Below are 23,730 nucleotides of genomic sequence, written 5' to 3'. Positions count from 1 at the left end.
CCCATTTGTTCTAACAGAAGCTCTTGGGATGGGAGCCAAAAACACCCTTTGAGACTTGTATTGAACAGTTTTCATATGCAATAAAGATAACTTTATGCACATGCAGGGAAATAAGAGAGTTGAAAATGGAAGGAAAATATTTGCCAAATTGTTTAAGTGTTTTAAAGTGATTACTGTAGTAAAGTTTCCAGGGGAAAATTCCATCTCTCACCGTCCACATAAAAACTCACAGTCACTGACCACTGCTTGCCAAGTTTGAGTTCAGCTCTATTTTCTGGCTTTAAGATCGAAGATTCGCTAGGCGCAGTGGCTCACACCTGTAATCCCAGCACTTTGGGAGGCCAAGGCGGGTGGATCACGAGGTCAGGAGATCGAGACCATCCTGGCTAACATGATGAAACCCCATCTCTACTAAAAATACAAAAAATTAGCTGGGCGTGGTGGCAGGTGCCTGTGGTCCCAGCTACTCAGGAGGCTGAGGCAGGAGAATGGTGTGAACCCGGGAGGCGGAGCTTGTAGTGAGCTGAGATGGCACCACTGCATTCCAGCCTGGGTGACAGAGAGAGACTCCATCTCAAAAAAGAAAAAAAAAAAGATAAAAGATGCAGCAGATACATGTGAGATATAACCAGGTATCATCACAGAGCCCTTCCTCAATGCTGCACACTGGCCACAAGTGCACACATGCGCACACACCTACACTCTCTGCCCTCTACATCCTGCGTTTGTCTCCTAGAGAGGCAGCCCAGCCTGAGCCAAGGGTAGGCTCTGGAGCGAGGCTATCTGGCTTTGAATCCTCACGATGGTGCCTCCTTGCCCCAGGCAGATATTACTTAACTTCTCTGCACTACAGCTTCCTAATGTCTGAAATGGGGATAGTATTAGAACCTGTCTCATAGAATTCTTGGGAGGATGAAATGAGATGCTGGTATTGCACATTTAAAGCACTGTGAATAGTGCCTGAAACACAGTAAGTGCTCAACAAAGGTAATGATGCAGATGATGGCTGGAGTGGTTGGAAAACACTGAGCTATGGTTTTATTGAGATTTGACCCCAGCACAGGAACAAAATAAAAAACTGACCCTCAACACTGTATCCTGGGCCAGGCGTGGTGGTTCACACCTGTAATCCCAGCACATTGGGAGGCCAAGGTGGGCGGATCACTTGAGGTCAGGAGTTTGGGATCAGCTTGGCCAACATGGCAAAACCCCGCCTCTACTAAAAATACAAAAATTAGTCGGGCATGGTGGCGCACACATGAGGTCCCAATTACTTGGGAGGCTGAGGTATGAACCCGGGAGGCAGAGGTTGCAGTGAGCTGAGATCGTGCTACTGCACTCCAGCCTGGATAACAGAGATGTGTCTCAAAAACAAACAAACAAAATTTAGCCAGGCATGGTGGCATGTGCCTATAATTCCAGCTACTCAGGAGGCTGAGGCAAGAAAATTGCTTGAATCCAGGAGGCGGAAGTTGAAGTGAGCCGAGATCATGTCGCTGCACTCTGACCTGGGAAACAGAGCAAGACTCTGTCTCAAAAAAAACAGTAAACAAACAAACAAACAAACAAAAAACAACCCCAGAAAAACCACTGTATCCTAAGCCTTAAAACAGCTACCTTCACTAGGCGCAGTGGCTCATGCCTGTAATCCCAGCAGGCTTTTTCCTTTGGGAGGCCAAGGTGGGTGGATCACCTGAGGTGAGCTCGAGACCAGCCTGGCCAACATGGTGAAACCCATTTCTACTAATAATACAAAAATTAGCTGGGCGTGGTGGTGCACACCTGTAATCCCAGCTACTCGGGAGGTTGAAGCAGGGGAATTGCTTAAATCCAGGAGGTGGAGGTTGCAGTGAACGAGATATGCCACTGCACTCTAGCCTGGGTGACAAGAGTGAAACTCCATCTCAAAAAAAACCAAAAACAAACAAAACAACAACATCAACAAAACCCAGCTACCTTGCACAGCCATGGTGAGCACATGGGCACTCATGAATGAATGCAAACCCAGTTATCACATTGAAAAGGAAAGGAACATGCACACCTTGCTGACATTAGGACTGTGGAGTATTTTCAGAGAATGAATAATGATGAACACTGTGCTGGCAAAACATAACACTAACATTTTCATGCGTGAAATGAAAGGGAGTCATGCCTGAAAATACTGCACACAGAACTGATTCCTCAGAAAAATAGGATACCAGGTGGGGCGCGGCGGCACACGCCTGTAATCCCAGCACTTTGGGAGGCCAAGGCAGGTGGACTGCTGGAGGTCAGGAGCTCAAGACCAGCCTGGCCAACACAGTAAAACTCCGTCTCTACTAAAAACACAAAAGGAAGGGAAGGGGAAAGGGAAGAAAAGAAAAGAAGGATGCCAGACTGAGAAAACTCACCCAAATAAGGTGAAAGAACTAGAGACTAAGATCTATTCTTATACAAATTTAGTGAGCCTGCACAACAAGGTGAGACCCTATCTCTACAAAAAATAATAATAATAATAATAATAAAAATTAAAAATTAGCTGGGCATGGCGGTGCACCCTGTGGTCCCAGCTACATGGAAGATTGAGGCAGGAGGATTGCTTGAGCCTGGGAGGTCAAGGCTGCAGTGAGCTGTGCTCCCAAGACTGTGCTCCAGCCTGAGTGACAGAGCAAGACTCTGTCTCCAAAAAAAAAAAAAATTTTGTTACCTGGATATGTTGTTTTATAAAAAAGTTGAAAATTAATAAATATATATTGAAAGCGAGGTAAGACTGCCATCTAATTACAGTACCATCTGGTTCCAGAAGGATCCTTTGAACTATAGAGACAAACCAAGGTGAATCTCAAACCAACTGAGGCAGAATCTGCTACCTACCACCCAATATCCATTCTTTGTTTCTGATTAAAAACAAAATAAAAGCCTATCTCCCCAATATATATCTCAATTTTCTAATTCTGGGATATACGTTTCAGAAATGTATTCATATAAGACTACATTCCCTAGACTGCACGTGTAGCTAGATGTGGTCATGAGGCTAAGTTTTGGCCAGTGTTTCTCAAGTGTTGCTTGAGGAGAATTCCACAAAGGTTTCTTAAAAGGCAGACAGATAACTAAGTAATGCATTTGTATGCTTCTCCTTTCTCCTTCTTCTTGCCTAGAATAAACACGATTTAAAAAAAAAAAAAAAAACAAAGACATGATGACTGGAGCTCCAGCAGCCATCTGGGATCATGACGTCTCCTTGAGGATGAAGTCATGTGCTGAAGATGACGGAACAAAAAGGAAAGGGGGAACCTGGACTCTTGATGACTATCAAGTCTCCATACTGGGCACAGCTTACCCTAGGGCTTCCTTAACTTGAGAGTATTTTGCATAAACCACGACAATTGGGAGATTTATCTAACACGTACTTGAACCCAACCAATCCTGATACAGCAGACATGGAGGCAGACACAAAGTTCAAGAGATGTGGAAGAAAAGTTGAAGACCCAAGCTCAAAACTGTCTCTGCAGCCAGGCACAGTGGCTCAAACCCATAATCCCAGCACTTTGGGAGGCTGAGGTGGGAAGATCGAGACCAGCCTGGCCAACATGGTGAAACCATCTCTACTAAAAATACAAAAATTAGCCAGGCGTGGTGGCAGGCGCCTATAATCCTAGCTACTTGAGAGGTTGAGGCAGAAGAATTGTTTGAACCTGGGAGGCGGAAGTGTCCGTGAGCCAAAATTGCACCACTGCCCTCCAGTCTGGGAGACAGAACAAGACTCTGTCTCTAAAAAAATAAAACTGTCTCTGGATCATAAGAGGCTTCCACACACAGCTGCCTGGCAAGGACTCACTGTGCTGAAATTTTTTCACATGAATGATGGGGTCCCTTGGAGACTCTGAGTCAAGGAACTATGTTAATATAGTCCTATAGTATTAGACTCCTCATTTTTCTGGTCTAATTACACCAGGGAGAAAAATCAGATCAGGAGGACCATTAAGTTCCAAGAATATCAAGAGTCTTCAGGGAGAAAAAAAATGCCAACCTTACTGGCCCTGGCACTTACAACACATTCCACACTTCCAAAGCAGTAAGCAGGACACAACCAGAATATCCCCCAGAGAGACATTTCAGTAGGAAGCACCATGGGAGCACTTGAGAAACTCGCTTCGAGTAACAACCCTTAGAAACATTCCTGCCAAGAACCTAGGCAGACATCCATCCATCCTTCCATTCATGGCCAATTCATCTGTTTGTCTCTTCCTGGTATGGGCCAGACCTAAGGCTAGGCACTGCAAATACCATGGGAAAGGGTCTTGTGGAGGTTACAGTCTAATGGGGCAAGAGCTGCCCACTGGTTCTTCTCTTGCTTTGCCAAGACTCTTCTTACTGGAAGCACAAAAAGCAAAATGATCAGAGAATCCAGCTCTCGGCCAGGCACGGTGGCTCACTCCTGTAATCCCAGCACTTTGGGAGGCCGAGGCAGGCAGATCATTTGAGGTCAGGAATTCGAGACCAGCCTGGCCAACATGGTGAAACCTTGCCTCTACTAAAAATACAAAAATTAGCCAGGTGTGGAGCGGGCACCTGTCATCCCAGCTACTCAGGAGGCTGAGGCAGGAGAATCACTTGAACTGGGGAGGTGGAGTTTGCTGTGAGTCGCACCACTGCACTCCAGCCTGGGCCACAGAGTGAGACTACGTCTTAAAAAAAAAAAAGAGAGAGAGAAGAAGAATCCAGCTCTCATTCATTCTTCTTCCCCCAGGAGGGGAGTGGTAAAGATAGCTAACAATGACTAATTATGCTTTGCGTACTTTTAGCATTTCACATGCATTAATTCATTCCATCCTCACTATTATCCCCATTTTACAGATAAGGAAGCTCAAGCATAGACAGGTGACATAATTCCTCCAACGTTATCCAAGTAGTAAATGGCACAGCTGAGATTCAGTCCCAGACGGTATCCAGGCCTTTACCACTCTTCCACACTACCCAATCCCCACACCCCAAAAACCCCAGCAAGAATGATTCAGTTAGACCAAGAGCTCTCAACTGGGGCTGATTTGTCCCCCCAGGGGCCATTGGCAACATGTGGAGACACTTTGGGTTGTCACAAGTGGTGGAAGTGCTACTGGTGTCTAACCAGTTAAGGCCAGGGATGCTTGCTAAACATCCTACATGGTGCACAGGACAACCCCTGCAACACAAAATCATTCAGTCCAAAATGGCAACGGTACCAAGGCTGAGAAACCTGGATCAGATAGCGCACTAAAACAACAGTGAACTTCTCAGAAAAATGCCAACATACATGAAGGGGCGGGGTGCGGCTGTGGTGCCCCACTGTATTCAGCGTGACTTTGGTGGAAAACTTTCTGTAGGTGGAGTCCCAGGCGTAGACCAAGAAATGGATCTGTGGGTTATGAAACTGTAGAGGCCTTTTGACTGTAATCACACCGTCTGGGCCCACTTTGAATCGGGTGTCGAGGGAAAAAAAGGCTGTCCTTTGTCGACCGGTGCAATCTTCAAAACTCACTGCAGGACAGAAATCACAGAGATTAGGAAATTGGATAGATTAAAGACAAGAGCATTCCTTCTCCAAAGAGCAAACTTGTGGGAAGCCTCCCACAAAACCAAACACAACCAAAACAAACCATAATCCAGTGACAGAACAACAAAGCTATCACCATAATGTTCTTCACAATTACAGGATGACTTCCTTGTGCTCTGATTTCTTTCTCATCTTCTTGTCAATTGAAATATTATCTTGTCTGGAAAGTAACTTATCGGCTGGGTGTGGGGGCTCATGCCTGTAATCCCAGCACTTTGGGAGGCTGAGGTGGGTGGGTCACTTGAGGTCAGGAGCTTGAGACCAGCCTGGTCCAACATGGTGAAACCCCATCTCTACTAGAAGTACAAAAATTAGCCAGGCGTGGTGGTAGGTGCCTGTAATCCCAGCTACTCGGGAGGCTGAGGCAGGAGAATCGCTTGAACCTGGGAGGCGGAGGTTGCAGTGAGCCAAGATCGCACCACTGCACTCCAGCCTGGGCAACAGAGTAAGACTCAAAAAAGACGAAAGTAATTTCTCTTTTTCAATAACAACGAAAAAAAGAGGCTGCTCTGTCCAATGGCCCTTGTCAGTCAGCATGAGAACAGATCACTAAAATAACTGAGACTGAAGACCTATTGTACCCAGAAGTTAGTGCCTAAGGTACAGTGAGATGCTCTGGGTAACCTACATTTAAATAAGCCATTTACATTTAGAACAACAGTGGCAGATAATGAGACAGCCAGCATGCATGCAGTAATGGTTAAAAGTAGACTCTGGTCCAAACTGCCTGGTTTAAGTCCCAGCTCTGCCACTTATGAGCTCTGTGACTTCGGGCAAGTTACTTAACCTCTCTGTGCCTCAGTCTACCTATCTGTAGAATGATGGCAACAATAGTAACTATCTACTAGGATTGTTTTAAGGTACATAGAACAGCGCCTTGCACATAATAAGCATTATAATAGTTTGTTAAACAAAAATTTTAAGACAAATGTAGCTTTGATTAATCATTGATTCAGCCCCCATGAGTATTCCACAAAAGTCACTGATAAGTCAATAGTTACTGAGTGCTGATTACATGAATATTGTCTGAGGAACAAAGAGGTGTTACCTACTTGCAACCTAGGGCACAGAGGAGAAACTGATCAACTAATCACTGTCAGTTTGGAGAGATGGTGAAGGTTTCATAGGAAACAATCTTTAACCTGATCATGCAGGGTAGCAAGACAAATGCAAAAGACAGAAAAGGACTACTTGGGTGGAGAACATTATGATCAATGGCTTAGAGACAAAACTACTTAAAGCTCTATAGCTATTAAAGTATTAAAACTTTTAAAAGTATTAATATCGGCCAGGCACAGTGGCTCATGCCTGTAATTCTAGCACTTTGGGAGGCTGAGGCGGGTGGATCATTTGAGCCTAAGAACTTGAGACCATCCTGAGCTACATAAGGAGACCCTATCTCTACAAAAAAATAAAAATAAAATTAGCTGGCCGTGGTGGTACACAGCTGTGGTTCCAGCTACTTGAGAAGATGAAGTGGGAGGATCACTTGAGCCCAGAAGATTGAGGTGGCAACGAGCCATGATCACACCACTGCACTCCAGCCTAGGCAACAGAGTGAGATCCTGTCAAAAAAAAAAAAAAAAAAAAAAAAAGCTGGGCACAGTAGCTCATGACTGTAACCCCAGCACTTTGGGAGGCTGAGGTGGACAGATCACTTGAGGTCAGGAGTTTGAGGCCAGCCTAGCCAACATGGCAAAAACCCTGTCTCTACCAAACACACACACACACACACACACACACACACACACACACAAACATTAGCCAGGTGTAGTGGCGGGCGCTTGTAATTCTAGCTACTTGGGAAGCTGAGACAGGAGAATCTCTTGAACCTGGAAGGTGGAGGTTGCAGTGAGCTGAGATGGCGCCACTGCACTACAGCCTGGGCAACAGAGCGAGACTCTATCTCAAAAAATAAATAAAGTAATTAAAACTTTAAAAAGTATTATTACCCTAAAGCTGGAGAAGCTGTGGTTGAAGCATCTACACTATACATTAGAATCTCAAAGGACCCATTCAAATAGGTAACCATCAAGCTCTATGCCAGACACTGTGTTGGTCTGTGAGGACAAATCATGACGAAGATAATTAAGGTTCTTGCTGTCATTGAGCTTACACTACTGAGGAAGAGATGGACAAAGACAGGAACTTATAATTTCAGGCAGTGGTAAGTAATGGAAAGAAATTAAAATAAAAGAGGGTGATATAAGAGTGGCAGAGGAGAAGGGAGTTTGCTGAAGATGTAACATCTATTGCAACGGTGAGGGCAGGCCTTTCTGAGGTAGGACCATCTGAGCTGGGACCTGAAGGAGCCAGCCTTGCAGAAGTCTGACTCAAAGAGGCTTCCAGGCAGAGGGGAACAGTCGATAAGATCATTCATTCTAGGAAACTCTCAGCTTGGCCTGTTTTCCTCCCTTTCAAATAATTGTCCGATGGAATTTCTATTTCATCCAAGTGCTCTTTTATAAAAATTCCTGCTGTCCTATCTTACAAGGCTAGACATGAAGATCAGGTTTCTGCCAGACAGCCCTGAAGCCATCCCTGACGCCTGGGCAGCGGTTCTCATTTCTTCCACCAGGGGCCACCCTTGCAAACATTTCTGAAGCCAACAGCCCTGCCCTTGCCAGAGAAAAGTAAGACCACCTTTGTGGGGTGAGAGGGAAAGTACCCGATTTTCTCCATTTTGAAGACAAAACTGAGGCTCACAGAGGTAAAGAAATTTACCTGACATCCCGTAACTATTAAACAGCAGAGCTGACACAGGTCTTTAACATGGGTTAGTCTCATGATTGGCTCTTCCTCTCTCTGGAGAGACCCTATTAAGGCTTTTTTTTTTTTTTAATAATATTTTTCATAGAGATGGGGTCTTGTTATGTTACCCAGGCTGGTCTAGAACTCCTGGGCTCAACCAGTCTTCCTGCCTCGACCTCCCAAAGTGCTAGGATGACAGGCGTGAGTCAGTGTGCCCAGCCAACCTTGGTTTTTATTTTTTATTTTATTTTTTTTGAGACAGTCTTGCTCTGTTGCCCAGGCTGGAGTGCAGTGGCACAATCTTAGCTCACTGCAACCTCCACCTCCTGGGTTCAAGCGATTCTCCTACCTCAGCCTCCTGGGATTACAGGCGTGTGCCACAACACCTGGCTAATTTTTGTAATTTTAGTAGAGACAGGGTTTTGCCATGTTGTCCAGGCTGGTCTCAAACTCCTGACCTCAGGTGATCCACCCGCCTCGGCCTCCCGAAGTGCTGGGATTACATGAGTGAGTCACCGTGCCCGGCCCCAATCTTGGTTATTTTTAAAAGGAAGATTATGCCTCCAAGCTAGGATCCCAAGACTGAGAATGGAGACTACCTCATGCAATAGCTGGGAGTCTGGTACCTGGCAAATCAACTGAGCAACCAAACCAGGAAGAGTTCATTCATAGGAAGGGAGCTGTGTCATTCAAAGAGTCACCCACCTGACCCTCCCTCTCAGTTCATTAAAAAAAAAAAAAAGAAAAGAAAAAAAGAAAAAATCACCACCATGCCCCAACCCCTACCTTCTCAGCCCTTAGACTGGGTCTACAACTCACTTCCACAACTTGAAGAGAAGGATGGAGTGAGCATGGGGAGCCATAATAAATGATGGTAAGACAGAGGAAGGAAGGGCTGGATCCAGGGTCTGCGACGGGATTATAAACCCAGATTCTGCCATGTTCTTGCTAGGTGGCCTTAGGAAATGAGTAAACCTCTAAGGGCCTTGGCTTTCTCTACTATAACATAAAGGTTACTGCCACTGTTTGAGCCTACCTCTTCAGGATTTTGTGAAGACCAAGACAGTGAATGGGATGACATTTTCTAAGTTAAAAAGTAATGGAAATAGAAAAGGTGACTATTATTGTTGTGTATTTGGATAGATAAGTATTTGTTAACTGAACAGCTGAGCCATAAGATGATGAAAGAATCAAGAAGAAATGCCAAGTCCTTAAAGGATGGACAGATACCATCCTTTTAAGTCTAAAATAGGAATTTCTTTTCAAACTAGCAAAACCAGATGCTCTTCAAAGAGCCCTCCCCAATCCCCAGTAGAAGTAATAAGACAACTGGGTCATTTTTAGGGGCTTGTCACGTAAACAGGGAATGAGGACTGCACTGAATTCCTTTCTCCAGCCTTCCCAAATCCAGGCAGTGAAAGCTGAGACAAGCATGATTGGACTTGCCAAGGGTGGTGGCCTGAAAAAATGAAAAGGGTTTTGCAAATAACTTGATCCAAGGCACTTAACCTGCTTTGGGGCACCTCATCTGAATGGCGGTTAAGCCCTACCCTTTGAGAAGTGACAGTATGACGGGGAGCCCCAACCTGAATTCCAGGTGTTCATAAGACTCATTATCTCCCCACACAAGCTGATCCCCTAGGCTGATTATAGGAAATTACAGGAAAGACTGAAAGGTTCTCCAGCTCCAGGAAGGCTCTGGGAAGCTCAATGTCGCCGTGGCAAGGGCTGGGCTGTCTCTGAGCCCAGCAAGTGGGAGGAAAGAAGAATAGCAAAATGTTGAAACTAGAGGATCAGTACATGGGGACTGGGTATATTTCGGCATGTCCATAAAAAAAGCTAACAAAAATAAAGCTAACAAGGGTCTAAGTATTCTTTAACCCAGCATGCCCACCTTTCATAAACTTATTTGGTCACTTGGTGTAAAAACCAAATCCCAATAAAAAAAGCTAAGACCCCACTACTGGCCATCTCTATGTGGGAAAGTTTTTTTTTTTTTTTTTAGATGGCGTCTCACTCTGTCACCCAGGCTAGAGTGCAATGATGCAATCTCAGCTCACTGCAACCTCTGCCTCCCAGGTTCAAGCGATTCTCCTGCTTCAGCCTCCTGAGTAGCCAGGATTACAGGTGCCCACCACCATGCCCAGCTAATTTTTTTTTTTTTTTGAGATGGAGTCTCGTTCTGTCGCCCAGGCTGGAATGCAGTGGCGCGATCTCAGCTCACTGCAACCTCCACCTCCTGGGCTCAAGCCATTCTCCTGCCTCAGCCTCCCGAGCAGCTGGGACTACAGGCGCCAGCCACTACACCCAGCTAATTTTTTTGTATTTTTAGTAGAGACAGGGTTTCACCGCGTTCGCCAGGATGGTCTCGATCTCCTGACCTCGTGATCCGCCCGCCTCGGCCTCCCAAAGTGCTGGGATTACAGGCGTGAGCCACCGTGCCCAGCAACCCAGCTAATTTTTGTAGTTTTAGTAGAGACAAGGTTTCACCATGTTGGCCAGCCTGGTCTCAAAATCCTGACCTCAAGTGATCCACCCGCCTCTGCCTCCCAAAGTGCTGGGATTATAGGTGCGAGCCACTGCGCCCGGCTGGGAAAGTCTTTTCACCACAACAATATCATCGCCATCATCAAAAACTGCAGCCTCAACTAAGCTTCAACTAGCTTTTGTCAACTATTTTATTCATATTTTATTTGTGTGCTTTTTGAGACAAGTCTCTGTCACTCAGGTTGGAATGCAGTGGTGCAAACACTGCTCACTGCAGCCTTGGCTTTCTGGGCTCAAGCAATCCTCCTGCTTCAGCCTCCCGAGTAGCTGTGGCTACAGGTACATGCCACCATGCCTGGCTAATTTTATTTTTTGTAGAGATGGGGTCTGACTATGTTGCCCAGGCTGGTCTCAAACTCCTGGGCTCAAGCAATCTTCCCGCTTTGGCCTCCCAAAGTGCTGGGATTACAGAAGTGAATCACTGCGCCCAGCCTCATTTTCATTTTTTGAGAAACGGTTTTACTGTCACCCAGGCTAAAGTGCAGTGGCACAAACGCTGGCTCACCGCAGCCTCAGCTTCCTGGGCTCAAACCATCCTCCCACCTATCCTCCAGAGTAGCTGAGACTACAGGTATACACCACTGCAGCTAATTTTTTATTATTGTTTGTAGGGACAGGGTCTCGCTATGATGCCCAGCCTGGTCTTGAACTTCTGGTCTCAGGTGATCTGCCTGCCTCAGCCTCCCAAAGTTCTGGGATTATAGGCAGGAGCCACCATGCTTGGCCTATTTTATTAGTATTTTAAACATGTGTAGAATATCAATGTGCCATGCTCTATTTTAAGCATGCACTGCTACACCCAGCTAATTTTTGTATTTTTTGTATTTCAGCAGAAAATGTAATTTTATGTTTACAAGACTAGATGGGGTTTTGCCATGTTGCCCAGGCTGGTCTTGAACTCCTGGCCTCAAGCAATCCACCGATCTCGGCCTCCCAAAGTGCTGGGATTACAGATACAAGTATTGTGCCTGGCCAGGAGACAGTTTAAAAACAACAACAACATATTTTCCTTATATATCCTTGTACTACATTGCCTGTTACAATTAGAAAGAATTCCTTTTTTTTCCTTTTTTATGACAAAAACTAGGAAGAATGTCTTCTAAAAAGTGTTTTTAACACCCTGCGACCCCTGCATGCTGTTATTAAACCTATAGTGCCCCATTTTCTAGCCTACTGGGCAAAAGTAGCTTTCAAGAGAGGACCACAAGAGAGATGACTGATGTTCAAATACAAAAGAAACCCAAGTTCATGAAAAGCTTTTGGTCCCGGGGCAGGCTCTGAGCCCTCAGCAACATTCCTTGCTTGAAATTGCCATCATGCCACACGGAACAGTCCCACTTTGACGATCCCGTTTCTTCTCCCACGCCCGCCTGGGTCCCATAACTGGAATGTGAGTAGGTAGAAACAAGATAGTCTCAAAAGCCTCTATATTATTTTCAGAAGATGTTGGGTTTTAAGGGCAGGGGCCTGCTATGAAAGGCAGCAAACCATAGTGGAGTTATTTGGTAACCAGTGGAATAACCCAGTGTCTTAGACACAACTAGTTGGAAGCAGTGTTTTGCCCACGCTGCACACAAAGGGCGCATTATGGACTGCCTCCCTCTTTCCCACAGCAAACACCAAGAATACCGCATTTAGCAATTTTTTTTTTAAGACAGAATCTCGCACCATTGCCCGGGTTGGAGTGCAATGGCAGGATCTCAACTCACTGCAACCTCCGCCTCCCAGGTTCAAGCCATTCTCCTGCCTCCCGAGTAGCTGGAATTACAGGCACCCGCCACCACGCCCCGCTAATTTTTTGTATTTTTAGTAGAGATGGGGTTTCACCATGTTGGCCAGGATGACCTCGAACTCCTGACCTCATGATCCACCCACCTCGGCCTCCCAAAGTGCTGGGATTATAGGCGTGAGCTACCGCACCCGGCCTGCATTTAGCTTTATTCAAAGACCATTTGAACTTGAGAGCTCAGCCTCAGTTATGCACAAAAACTGGAGGACAAGATCAGAGAACTGGCTGGGTGTGGTGGCTCATGCCTATAATCCCAGCACTTTGGGAGGCCAAGGCAGGTGGATCACCCGAGGTCAGGAGTTCAAGACCAGCCTGGTCAACATGGTGAAAGCCTGTCTCTACTAAAAATATGAAAAACTAGCCAGGAGTTGTGGCAGGTGCCTGTAATCCCAGCTACTCAGGAGGCTGGGACAGGAGAATTGCTCGAACACAGGAGGCAGAGGTTGCAGTGAGCCGAGATTGCGCCATTCCACTCCAGTATAAGCAACAGAACAAGACTCTATCTCAAAAAAAAAAAAAAAAACAAAAAATCAGAGAACTAGCCAGGCATGGTGGCTCACACCTGTAATCTTAGTATTTTGCAAGGCCAAGGCAGGGGGATCACTTGAGCCCAGGAGTTTGAGACTAGCCTGGGCAACATAGTGAGACCCCATCTCTTAAATTAAAAAAAAAAAAAATGAAATCTAACTTGATGGAAGAAAGAAATCCTGGGAAGACAGCCTCATTCAGCTAGTTAGGTATTTTTCTTTTTGCTGGTTAGGGATAGTGTTTCTAACTCCATCTCCACAGATACTGCTGCCTATAAGATTTCCTTCCAGGCTATTTTCTTAGATGACACTGGGGATTCTGGTATGTGTTCTTTTAATGAGTGTTCATGAAATCCGTAAAGATTACAGGTTTATTGAGCACTCATGCTCAGCAGAAAATGTAATTCTATGTTTACAAATGCAAGACTAGCATGAACAACATAGAGAAGCCTCATTTTCTACCAAAAACAGAAAATCTAAAAAGTTAGCCCGGCATGCTGGTGCACCTATAGTCCCAGATATTAGGGAGGCTGAGGCAGAAAGGTTGTTTGAGCCCAGGAGTTGGAGGCTGCAGTGTGCTACGATTGTACCATCACACTCCACCCTAGGTGACAAAGCAAGACCCCATCTCTAAAATTATAGTAATAAAAATTAAAATAACGAATTTTTAAAAATAAAAATATAAAGGAATGAACAATCAGGCCTCCAGTTTGTCCACACTTGGGGCATGTTGAAAAGGACTTTCAAGTTCCACCAAGAAGACTGACTCTCACTTGATAAGTCTCTAATGGTGTGTGTCCATTTGCTACTAAGAACTATGGGCAAGGCTGGGTATGGTGGCTCATGCCTGTAACCCAACACTTTGGGAGGCAGAGGCAAGAGGATTGCTTGTGTCCAGGAGTTTGAGACCACCCTGGGCAATATAGCAAGACCATGTCTCTCTAAAAAACTCAAAAAGTCAAAAATTAGCTGGGAGCAGTGGTGTGTGCCTGTAGTCCCAGTTACTCGGGAGGCTGAGACAAGAGGATTGCTTGTGCCCAGTCGGTCGAGGCTGTAGTGAGCTGTGATGGCAGCACTGCACTCAGCCTGGGCAACAGAGTGAGACCTTGTGTCAAAAAACAAAAACAAAACTATGGACAACAACAACAATCTATATCCTTATTAGATAAAGCAGTCCTGTGTGGTAGGGATTTTAGCATTCCCCCATCTTTTTCTTTTTTTTGAGACAGAGTCTTGCTCTGTTGCCCACACTGGAGTGCAGCGGTGTAATCTCAGTTCACTGCAACTTCTGCCTCTCGGGTTCAAGGGATTCTCCTGCCTCAGCCTCCCAAGTGGCTGGGATTACAGGCATGCGCCATCCTGCCCAGCTAATTTTGTATTTTTTCACTAGAGACGAGGTTTCACCATCTTGGTCAGGCTGGTCCTAAACTCCTGGCCTTGAGCGATCCATCCGCCTTGGCTTCCCCAAGTGCTAGGATTACAGGCGTGAGCCACTGTGCCTGGCCAGCATCCCCCCTCCCCCCCTTTTTTTTTTTTTGACACAGAGTCTCGCTCTGTTGCCCAGGCTGGAGCAGTGGGGTGATCTCGGCTCACTGCAAGCTCCGCCTCCCAGGTTCACGCCATTCTGCCTCAACCTCCGGAGTAGCTGCAACTACAGGTACCCACCACCACACCCGGCTAAATTATTTTTTATTTTTAGTAGAGACGGGGTTTCACCGCGTTAGCCAGGATGGTCTTGATCTTCTGACCTTGTGATCCACCCACCTCGGCCTCCCAGAGTACTGGGATTACAGGCGTGAGCAACCGCGCCTGGCTGTATCCCTTTCTTATAAATGGGGAAACAGAGATGAACTTAACCAAGTTGCATAGCTACGAAGTGATGGAAGCTGTGGTCTGATACTACTTAGCCGCCAGGACTCACCAGGCAGCCTGTCTGTTAGTACTGATGAGCCATTCACAAATCTACTGGCTGAATGGATACTGAGAAGTTACTTCTCACAAAAGAATAGGGCAGTTGGAGAGTAACTTGAATGAGAATAACAGCAAAAGCATCGTTATACACACTCCCTCTCTTCTTGGATGAAAACTGAGCCTTGGAAATCCAGTTCCAGGCCTCAGAGAAACCTAAGGATATTTCACCAGCCACACAGAGGAGGAAGTGTTATACTTCAGTTTCAAAAAGGTCTCCCTGTATGTTACCACTTTGCATAAGCTGAAATAAGTCAAAGTTCCTCTAAACTGCCAACGTCAACAGCAACGTTTTTCCAGGGAAGATAAGCAGGTTGGAGTATCACGTTGCACAACCATGCCTCTTAACGTGCCCACAACATCCATGCAATGTGCTCTCAGGGCGGCAGTTGAGGCTCCTGCACCCCTGTTGACAGGCAACCCCCATGGGTTCCCAGGGACTGGAAGTTTATTTGCATGAAGCTTATCAAGTTCCTTCTAATGTCCCCCAAACATATGTGCCCAGAACAAATTATATATCGTCTCTGTCTTCACTGAGCTACACCCTGAAAACAGATGTCAACAATGAGCGCTGCCTGGATGGGAAGCAGGGAGCAAAGTCCCCTTGGCTTCTGTCCCCATCAAAGCAGACAGGGGTGGAGAGAGAAAACAGTTACAATGAAGATTAAGGAAAAATTAGCCCAGGACCCTTTACCCTTTACTTTGTGAAGGGGGAGAAACAAGGCTAAAGGTGTAAGCCATCGCCCTTGACTTTTTCCCTTTGTTTAAGATGACTCAAGCGACTTGGTCACACTGGCAACCGGTGTCTTTTTGATTTCCCAACCATGGTTCTGCTTGGACAAATGCTGTTTCCTTCTCTGTCGGCAAATACCACGGGGATTGATAGGAACCAGCCCGGCGGGGAAGGGTCATGAATGACGCTTCTGGAATTGATTAAAAGTCAGTGTCACCAGGCGTGCTGACTCACGCCTGTAATCTCACCACTTTGGGAGGCTGAGGTGGGTGGATTACTTGAGGTCAGGAGTTCAAGACCAGCCTGGCCAATATGGTGAAACTCCATCTCTACTAAAAATACAAAAATTAGCTGGGCGTGGTGGTGCATGCCTGTAATCCCAGCTACTTGGGAGGCTGAGGCGGGAGAATTGCTTGAACCCGGGAGGTGGAGGTTGCAGTGAGTCGAGATTGCGCCACTGCCCTCCAGCCCAGGCGACAGAGCAAGACTCCATCCCCCCCCCCCCAAAAAAAAAAAAAAAAAAAAGACAGTGTTTAGGCCGGGTATGGTGGCTCATGCCTATAATCACTGCACTTTGGGAGGCCGAGGCAGGTGGATCACCTGAGGTCGGGAGTTTGAGACCAGCCTGATCAACATGGTGAAACCCAATCTCTATAAAAATTCAAAAATTAGCTGGGCATGGTGGTGGGCGCCTGTAATCCCAGCTACTCAGGAGGCTGAGGCAGGAAAATTATTGAATCTGGGAGACAGAGATTGCAGCAAGCCAGGATCATGCCACTGCACTCCAGCCTGGGTGACACAGTGAGATTCAATCTCAAAAAAAAAAGAAAAAAAAGTCAGTGTTTATATTTTTACATTCGTGTGAATGGCGTCAGACTGAGGTGGGTTCAAATCCCAGTGTTGCTTCATAGGTGCCACCATAGGCAAATTATTTTAACCTCCTTCAAGCATCAGGTCCCCCATTCTATAAAAGGCAGACAACCAGGCGCGATGGCTCAAGCCTGTAATCCCAGCACTTTGGGAGGCCGATGCAGGTGGATCACTGGAGGTCAGGAGTTTGAGACCAGCCTGGCAAAATGGTGAAACCTTGTCTCTATTAAAAATACAAAAAATTAGCCAGGCGTGGTGGCGTGCACCTGTAGTCCCAGCTACTTGGGAGACTGAGGCAGGAGAATCGCTTGAATCTGGGAGGTGGAGGTTGCGGTGAGCTGAGATCATGCCACTGCACTCCAGCATGGGCAATAGAGAGAGACTCCATCTCAAAAAAATAAATAAACAAAATATAAAAGGCAGACGTCCCCACCTCCTTTGAGGGATTGCTTCAAGGATTCTTCCTTCAGTAAATCTTTAGCGAGCCCTTCCTCTCTTTGTCAAGCATCATCCTAAGGCCTGAGAAATACAGCAATGGACAAAGCAAAGTCCCTGACCTCATGGGGCTTTCATTTCAATGTCAAAGAGATAATTAACAAATAAATCAATAGGTAATCATGGTAGCTCATGCCTGTAAGCCCAGCACTTTGGGAGGCCAAGCTGAGGGAATCACCTGAGCCCAGGAATTCGAGACTAGCCTGAGCAACACAGCAAGATCCCATCTCTACAACAAATTAAAAATTAACTGAGTGCGTGTCTGTAGTCCCAGCTACTTAGGAGGCTGAGGCAGGAGGAACACCTGAGCCCAGGAGGTCGAGGCTGCAGTGAGCTGTGACTGTGCCACTGGACTCCAGCCTGGGCGACAGATTGAGATGCTATCTCCAAAAACAAAAAAAGAAAAAAAGTATCAGGAATGAAAAGTGTAGTAGATAAATATAAGCAGGTAAGGAATTTCCAAGGGCTTTATGCGAGAGGCGGGACAACTTACTATATAAAGGACATTAGGGAATATTAGGGCCTATGAGGGAATAAAGGGAAGTGAAAGAGACTGCCCCAGCTTCAAGCTGTGTGCTAACATAAGGGAGAGAGCAGGCAGCAGTGTGAGGGGGAACAGTTCCAAGGTCTACTCAAAGCCTGCACACCTACTGTGTGCATGCCTCCTGCATGGGGGGCAGCCTGTTGTAGTACTGAAGATCCAGCCACAAGCACAACAGATAACCACTCCTGCCCACCCAGGGCCAACATTCCAGTGGAATTAACATGATTTTAGCACAGGCCTATGAGAAAGCTTAGCTCTCATTCCTGAGGGCCAGATTGCCTCCCCATGCCCCATGCCCTTCTTGACAACAAGGCCAGAAGAGAACTTAGTTTTTTTTTTTTTTTTTTTTTTTTAGACATAGTCTCGCCCTGTCGCCCAGGCTGGAGTGCGGTGGCCGGATCTCTGCTCACTGCAAGCTCCGCCTCCCGGGTTTACGCCATTCTCCTGCCTCAGTCTCCCGAGTAGCTGGGACTACAGGCGCCCGTCACCTCGCCCGGCTAGTTTTTTTTGTATTCTTTAGGAGAGATGGGGTTTCACCGGGTTAGCCAGGATGGTCTCGATCTCCTGACCTCGTGATCCGCCCGTCTCGGCCTCCCAAAGTGCTGGGATTACAGGCTTGAGCCACCGCGCCCGGCGAGAACTTAGTTTTAAACCATTTCTCTTTCCAGGCCTCTCCCAGAGAGTACAGAAACAGCCAGTGCGCCCACTGATTAACAACCCCACCCAGTTTCATCTCAATATTCCTGCCTGGATTGGGATCTGGTGCCTTGACTGGAGAAGCTGGGGTTGCTTCTCTGCTCAAGTCAAAACCGACTGCTTGGTTTCAATTTTCCAGAGTCAACACCAACTGGCAAGGAATCTCATCTCAATTTGTTTTAAAGAAGAGGGGAGAGAAACAACTCATCTCCATTCTAGCAAGGAGCTGGCAGCGACATTAGGCCTCCTGCAGAGGCGGAGGCTGGAGGGGGACTGCTTCCCCACCTGTCTTAGGGAGGGAAATGTGTTTGATTTCCTCAAAAAGAGTAAGGAGAATGGGGAGGCCCTCTGGGTTCCACAGCAAATTGGAGGGGCTTTCTTGTCCCAGTTGTGGCTGCATGCGTAACACACAGCCTGTCTGCCAAAACAGAGACCGTAACTGATCATTTTCATGGACTACAACCCAGGAACATTCCTGTGGTCAGGGTGGGCAACTCTAGGAACTGTTTGCTTAATGATTAGAAAGAAAATCGTCACAGTTTCTTCCTCCTTTTTCTTTCTGTTGGATTCCCCGAGGCAAGGGAGGCCCCAGGTACTGAATTCCAAAGCTGCTAAATCCCCTCTCCCCTCTCTCCCTGCTGTCCTGTGCAGGAAAGGGCAGCTGACAGGCTTCAGATGTGGGAGAACAAGTCCTGGGCACTCATAGACAGTGGTAAGGCTTAGATTCCCACTGGTGAAATAAAGCGTGCACCAAAATGCCTCCTAACATCATTTCCGTCCAGGGTCTAACGTGCTGCACAGAGACTTTTCTGGTTTTTGTTGTTGTTGTTGTTTGTTTTTGTTTTTGTTTTTTTGAGATGGAGTTTTGCTCTTGTTGTTCAGGCTGGAGTGCAGTGGCATGATCTCGGCTCATGGCAACGTCTGCCTCCCAAGTTCAAGTGATTCTCCTGCCTCAGCCTCCCGAGTAGCTGGGATTACAGGCGTGCCCCACCACACCCGGCTAATTTTGTATTTTTACTAGAGACAGGGTTTCTCCATGTTGGTCAGGCTGGTCTCGAACTCCCAACCTCCAGTCTCCCAAAGTGCTGGGATTACAGGCATGAGCCACCAGGCCCAGCCTGCTGGAGCACTTTAAAAAAATACTCAGCCAGGGCCCCGCCTCAGACTAATTGAATCCAGATGTCCAGGGCTGGGGCAGTAGCAACTAAGGAGTGAGGGATTTCTTCTGGAGGTGATGAAAATATTACGAAATTGATTGTGGTGATGCTTGCTTAAGTCTGTGACTATAAGGGACACTGTTAAATTCTACACTTTAAATGGTGTAATGTATGCTATGTGGATTATGTTTCGATAAAGCTGTTACCAAAAAAAAAAAAGGATGAGCCAATCACACAAAGTATTCACAAGCCCATCTGTGCAGAGATCACTGCTAACACCTGCTATATGTCCTTCAGATCCTGGTCTACATCCCTTTCCTAATTCATTTACTCCCTTGTCCTGCATCCCTTTACATCCTGTTTCTCCAAAATTAGGTTCTGGGCATTATTCTATTTTTAAATAGCCGGCCAGATGCGGTGGCTCATGCCTGTAATCCCAGCACTTTGGAGAGGCTGAAGTGGGTGGATCGTTTGAGTCCAGGTCCAGTCAAGACCAGCCTGGGCAACATGGGGAGAGCCCATCTCTACAAATAATACAAAAAAATTAGCTGGGCATGGTGGCATGCACCTGTAGTCTCCATTACCTGGGGGAGCTTAGGTGGGAGGATCACTTAAGCTGGGGACATCGAGGCTGCAGTGAGTCATTTTTGTGCCACTGCACTCCAGCTTGGGTGACAAAGTGAGAACGGATCTTCCTGTCCAACTTTCTTTTCTTTTCTTTTATCCATTCATTCATTTTTTGAGACAGAGTCTTGCTCTGCCACCCAGGCTGGAGTGGAGTGGCATGATCTCAGCTCACTGCAACCTCCACCTCCTGGGTTCAAGTGATTCTCCTGCCTCAGCCTCCCGAGTAGCTGGGATTACAGGTGCACACCACCATACCCGGCTAATTTTTTTATTTTTTTAGTAGAGATGGGGTTTCTCCATGTTAGCCAGGCTGGTCTTGAACTCCTGACCTTGTGATCCACCCATCTCAGACTCCCAAAATGTTGAGATTACAGGCGTGAGCCATCGCGCCTGGCCTCAACTTTCTTCTTATTTCACATTTACCCATTTAAAAAAACAACTTATAGTTATATATAGTCAACCTATAAAGTGATTAGGATGGGTAAAATATGGTATAGCTACTCGGCAATAAAAAGGATCAAACACCGCAAAACGCAGTAGCATAGATGAACCTTAAAAGCATTACATTGAGTGAAAGAAGCTATTCACCAACGTACACGGTTCATATGAAAAATCCAGAAATCTATAGACAAAAAGCAGATCAATGGTTGTCTGGAGCTGAGCTAGGCTTAACTACCAATAGGCCCAAGGGAACTTGGGAGGGGGTAGAAGTATTCTAAAACTGGATTGTGGTGACAGCTGAACAGCTGTGTATATTTATAAAAATTATCTAACTGTACACTTACAGTGGGTAAATTGTGTGATATGTAAATTAAATCTCAATGAACCAGTAAGAAATACATAGCTATTAGGGTCTCTTGGGGAATACCCCATGAGTCAAAGCCCTATGGTTCAAAAATGAAACAATCCAGGCACCCAAAAATGCCAAGGTTATGAAAAAGTGCAGAGAAGAGAAGCCATAAACAATTCTTAATTAACAGTAGGCTGGGTGTAGTGGCTCACACCTGTAATCCCAGCACTTTGGGAGGCCAAGGCGGGCGAATCACTTGAGGCCAGGATTGGCCTGGCCAACATGGTGAAACCTCGTCTCTACTAAAAACACAAAAAATTAGCCAGGCATGGTGGCACATGCCTATAATCCCAGTTATTCAGGATGCTGAGGCAGAAGAACTGCTTGAACCCAGGAGGCGGAGGTTGTGGTGAGCCAAGATGGCGCCATTGCACTCCAGCCTGGGCTACAAGAGCAAAACTCTGTCTCAAAAAAAAAAAAAAAAAGCCAGGTGTGGAGGTGGGTGCCTATAATCCCAGCTACTTGAGAGAATTGCGTGAACCTGGGAGGCAGAGGTTGCAGTGAGCTGAGATTGCACCATTGCACTCCAGCCTGGACGACAAAGCAAGACTCTGTCTCCAAAAAAATAAAATAAAATAAACAATAGTTATAGGCTGGGCATGGTGGTTCACACCTATAATCCCAGCACTTTGGAAGGCTGAGGTGGGAGGATCACTTGAGGCCAGGAGTTTGAGACCAGCCTGGGCAACCTAGTAGGATCCCATCTCTATTAAAAAAAAAAAAAAAATCAACAACTAAAAACTAAAAACAAAAAATCTTTCTGAGAGTAAATATTCACGATGACAGTCAGTACGTGTGGGAACTGTGCACTTTACATTGACTCCTATGTTGCTGTGAGGCAGGTAGGGTTTTTAACCCCCTTAATGCTGAGCAAAGGAGGCGAACGGCTTAAGTCATTTGCTCAAGGTCAGGGCCTTGTCAAGGTCACAAAGCAGGTCAGCCTCTGAAGGAACATGCACCCCAGAACCAGCCAGCACCAAAACTTCTGTTCTTCAGCACTAGGCTTGCGGAGGGAGAGAAATTCCAGAGGTAGTTAACAGCAATATGGGATGGGTAAAAGTAACCACAGATTTATTCTCTATAAAAAACACAACCCACATATAAACACGCATCAATGTCGGGCCACATTTTCTAAGCACTGGCCGACCGACCCCAAAATGTGCTGAATCTGGCTGCGAAAACATAGGAAGCCGTTGTGGAATTCAGAACCTTTGAATCATTCAATAACTCAAGAACAAGATCTGGAAACCTTCTACAAAGAATGAATATGAGGCTTGCACTACTTTCAGATGTGGGCTGTGCTGGAAAAGCTTGGACCCTCTGCCTCTGACCTTTGGAACAAAACTCAAACAGCGCAAGAGAAGAGCTGGGAGCCAACGCTGCGAAGTGAGGCATTTCCCACAGTCTCCAGGTCACATGCACTTGCAGATGACTGTACAACAAGTGCTCACTTGTCCAACAGAGCTCATAAGAGGGTGCCTCTTCTCTTCTGATGGATGCTAGCATCATTTTTCATTATCAAGAACAAATAAGCAATTGATGGGAAAGGCAGCTGTTTCCAAGAGCATTTGCTGAATCTACTCTGACTGCCTGGAAAGGTAACTGCTCAGACTATATGTGTGCCTTTGCTCAGTCTCCTGAGAAATGAAGCCTACAACCCATGCTGCATCCTTCTGAATACCAAAAAAGAAAAAAAGAAAGAAAAAGAAAAAAAGATAGCAGAAAGATCTCAGACTGGGGTGCTCACTTCAAGAATTCCAAGTAGGGTCAGGCACAGTGGCTCACCCCTGTAATCCCAGCACTTTGGGAGGCCAAGGCACGTGGATCACCAGAGGTCAGGGGTTCAAGACCAGCCTGGTCATTATGGTGAAACCCCGTCTCTACTAAAAAAGCAAAAATTAGCCGGGCATGGTGGCAGGCGCCTGTAATCCCAGTTACTTGGGAGGCTGAGGCAGGAGAATCTCTTGAACCCAGGATGCGGAGGTTGCAATGAGCTGATATCGCACCACTGCACTCCAGCCTGGACGACAGAGCAAGACTGTCTCAAATTTAAAAAAAAAAGAATTCCAAGTAGGCAAAAATAATAAGAAAAGAAAAGAGCATGAAGAAGAGCGACCCACAGGTACCAGAATCCGACTGTGGCATATGCTGGAGGACAGCCACAGGTCACTCACAAGATGCTGTGGTACTGTTGCTACCACCACAAGGAGATGGGGCATCTGTTCCAGCAGTGGTTCTCCAGCCTTTTATTTTCCTGGTTGCTGCTCTTGCAGAAAGACTCCATGGGCCATTTACCTGGCCTGTTCCCATTTTCCAATGTGAAATTGGAAAGCTTGCACACAAAAATGACGTATGTAAAAGGTTATTCACTAAGGCATTGTTTGTGCTAGCAAAACATGGGCGACAGCCCAAATAGCCATCAATAGAGGATTAAATTATGGAATTTCCTTGCAATGAAATACTATGAACCTATATTAAAAAAAAGCTCCTTATGCTCTGCAGGGGAATGATCTTCAAGATACATTATTGCTTGCTGATAAAACCAAGTGCAAAGCAGCACTATCTTTTGTGTAACTAAAAAGAAGGGAATAAGAAATAAGTTTA

The 23,730-nt window shown here is 46.1% G+C and overlaps 1 protein-coding gene across 3 annotated transcripts in view; it reads right to left on the bottom strand.

The window, feature by feature from the left end:
- Positions 1 to 23,730, bottom strand: part of CDH1 (cadherin 1) — a 96,439-nt gene that overhangs the window by 24,197 nt on the left and 48,512 nt on the right. For all 3 annotated transcript variants that reach the window (XM_023210272.1, XM_023210273.1, XM_023210274.1), the window contains one exon: positions 5,273 to 5,496. In XM_023210272.1, the coding sequence (XP_023066040.1) occupies positions 5,273 to 5,496 (224 nt within the window). The remainder of the gene's footprint in view (positions 1 to 5,272; positions 5,497 to 23,730) is intronic.

The sequence above is a fragment of the Piliocolobus tephrosceles genome, chromosome 17 (assembly GCF_002776525.5).
Source record: "Piliocolobus tephrosceles isolate RC106 chromosome 17, ASM277652v3, whole genome shotgun sequence".
Taxonomy (NCBI): Eukaryota; Metazoa; Chordata; class Mammalia; order Primates; family Cercopithecidae; genus Piliocolobus; species Piliocolobus tephrosceles.
This window is presented reverse-complemented; position numbering and strand designations above follow the sequence as displayed.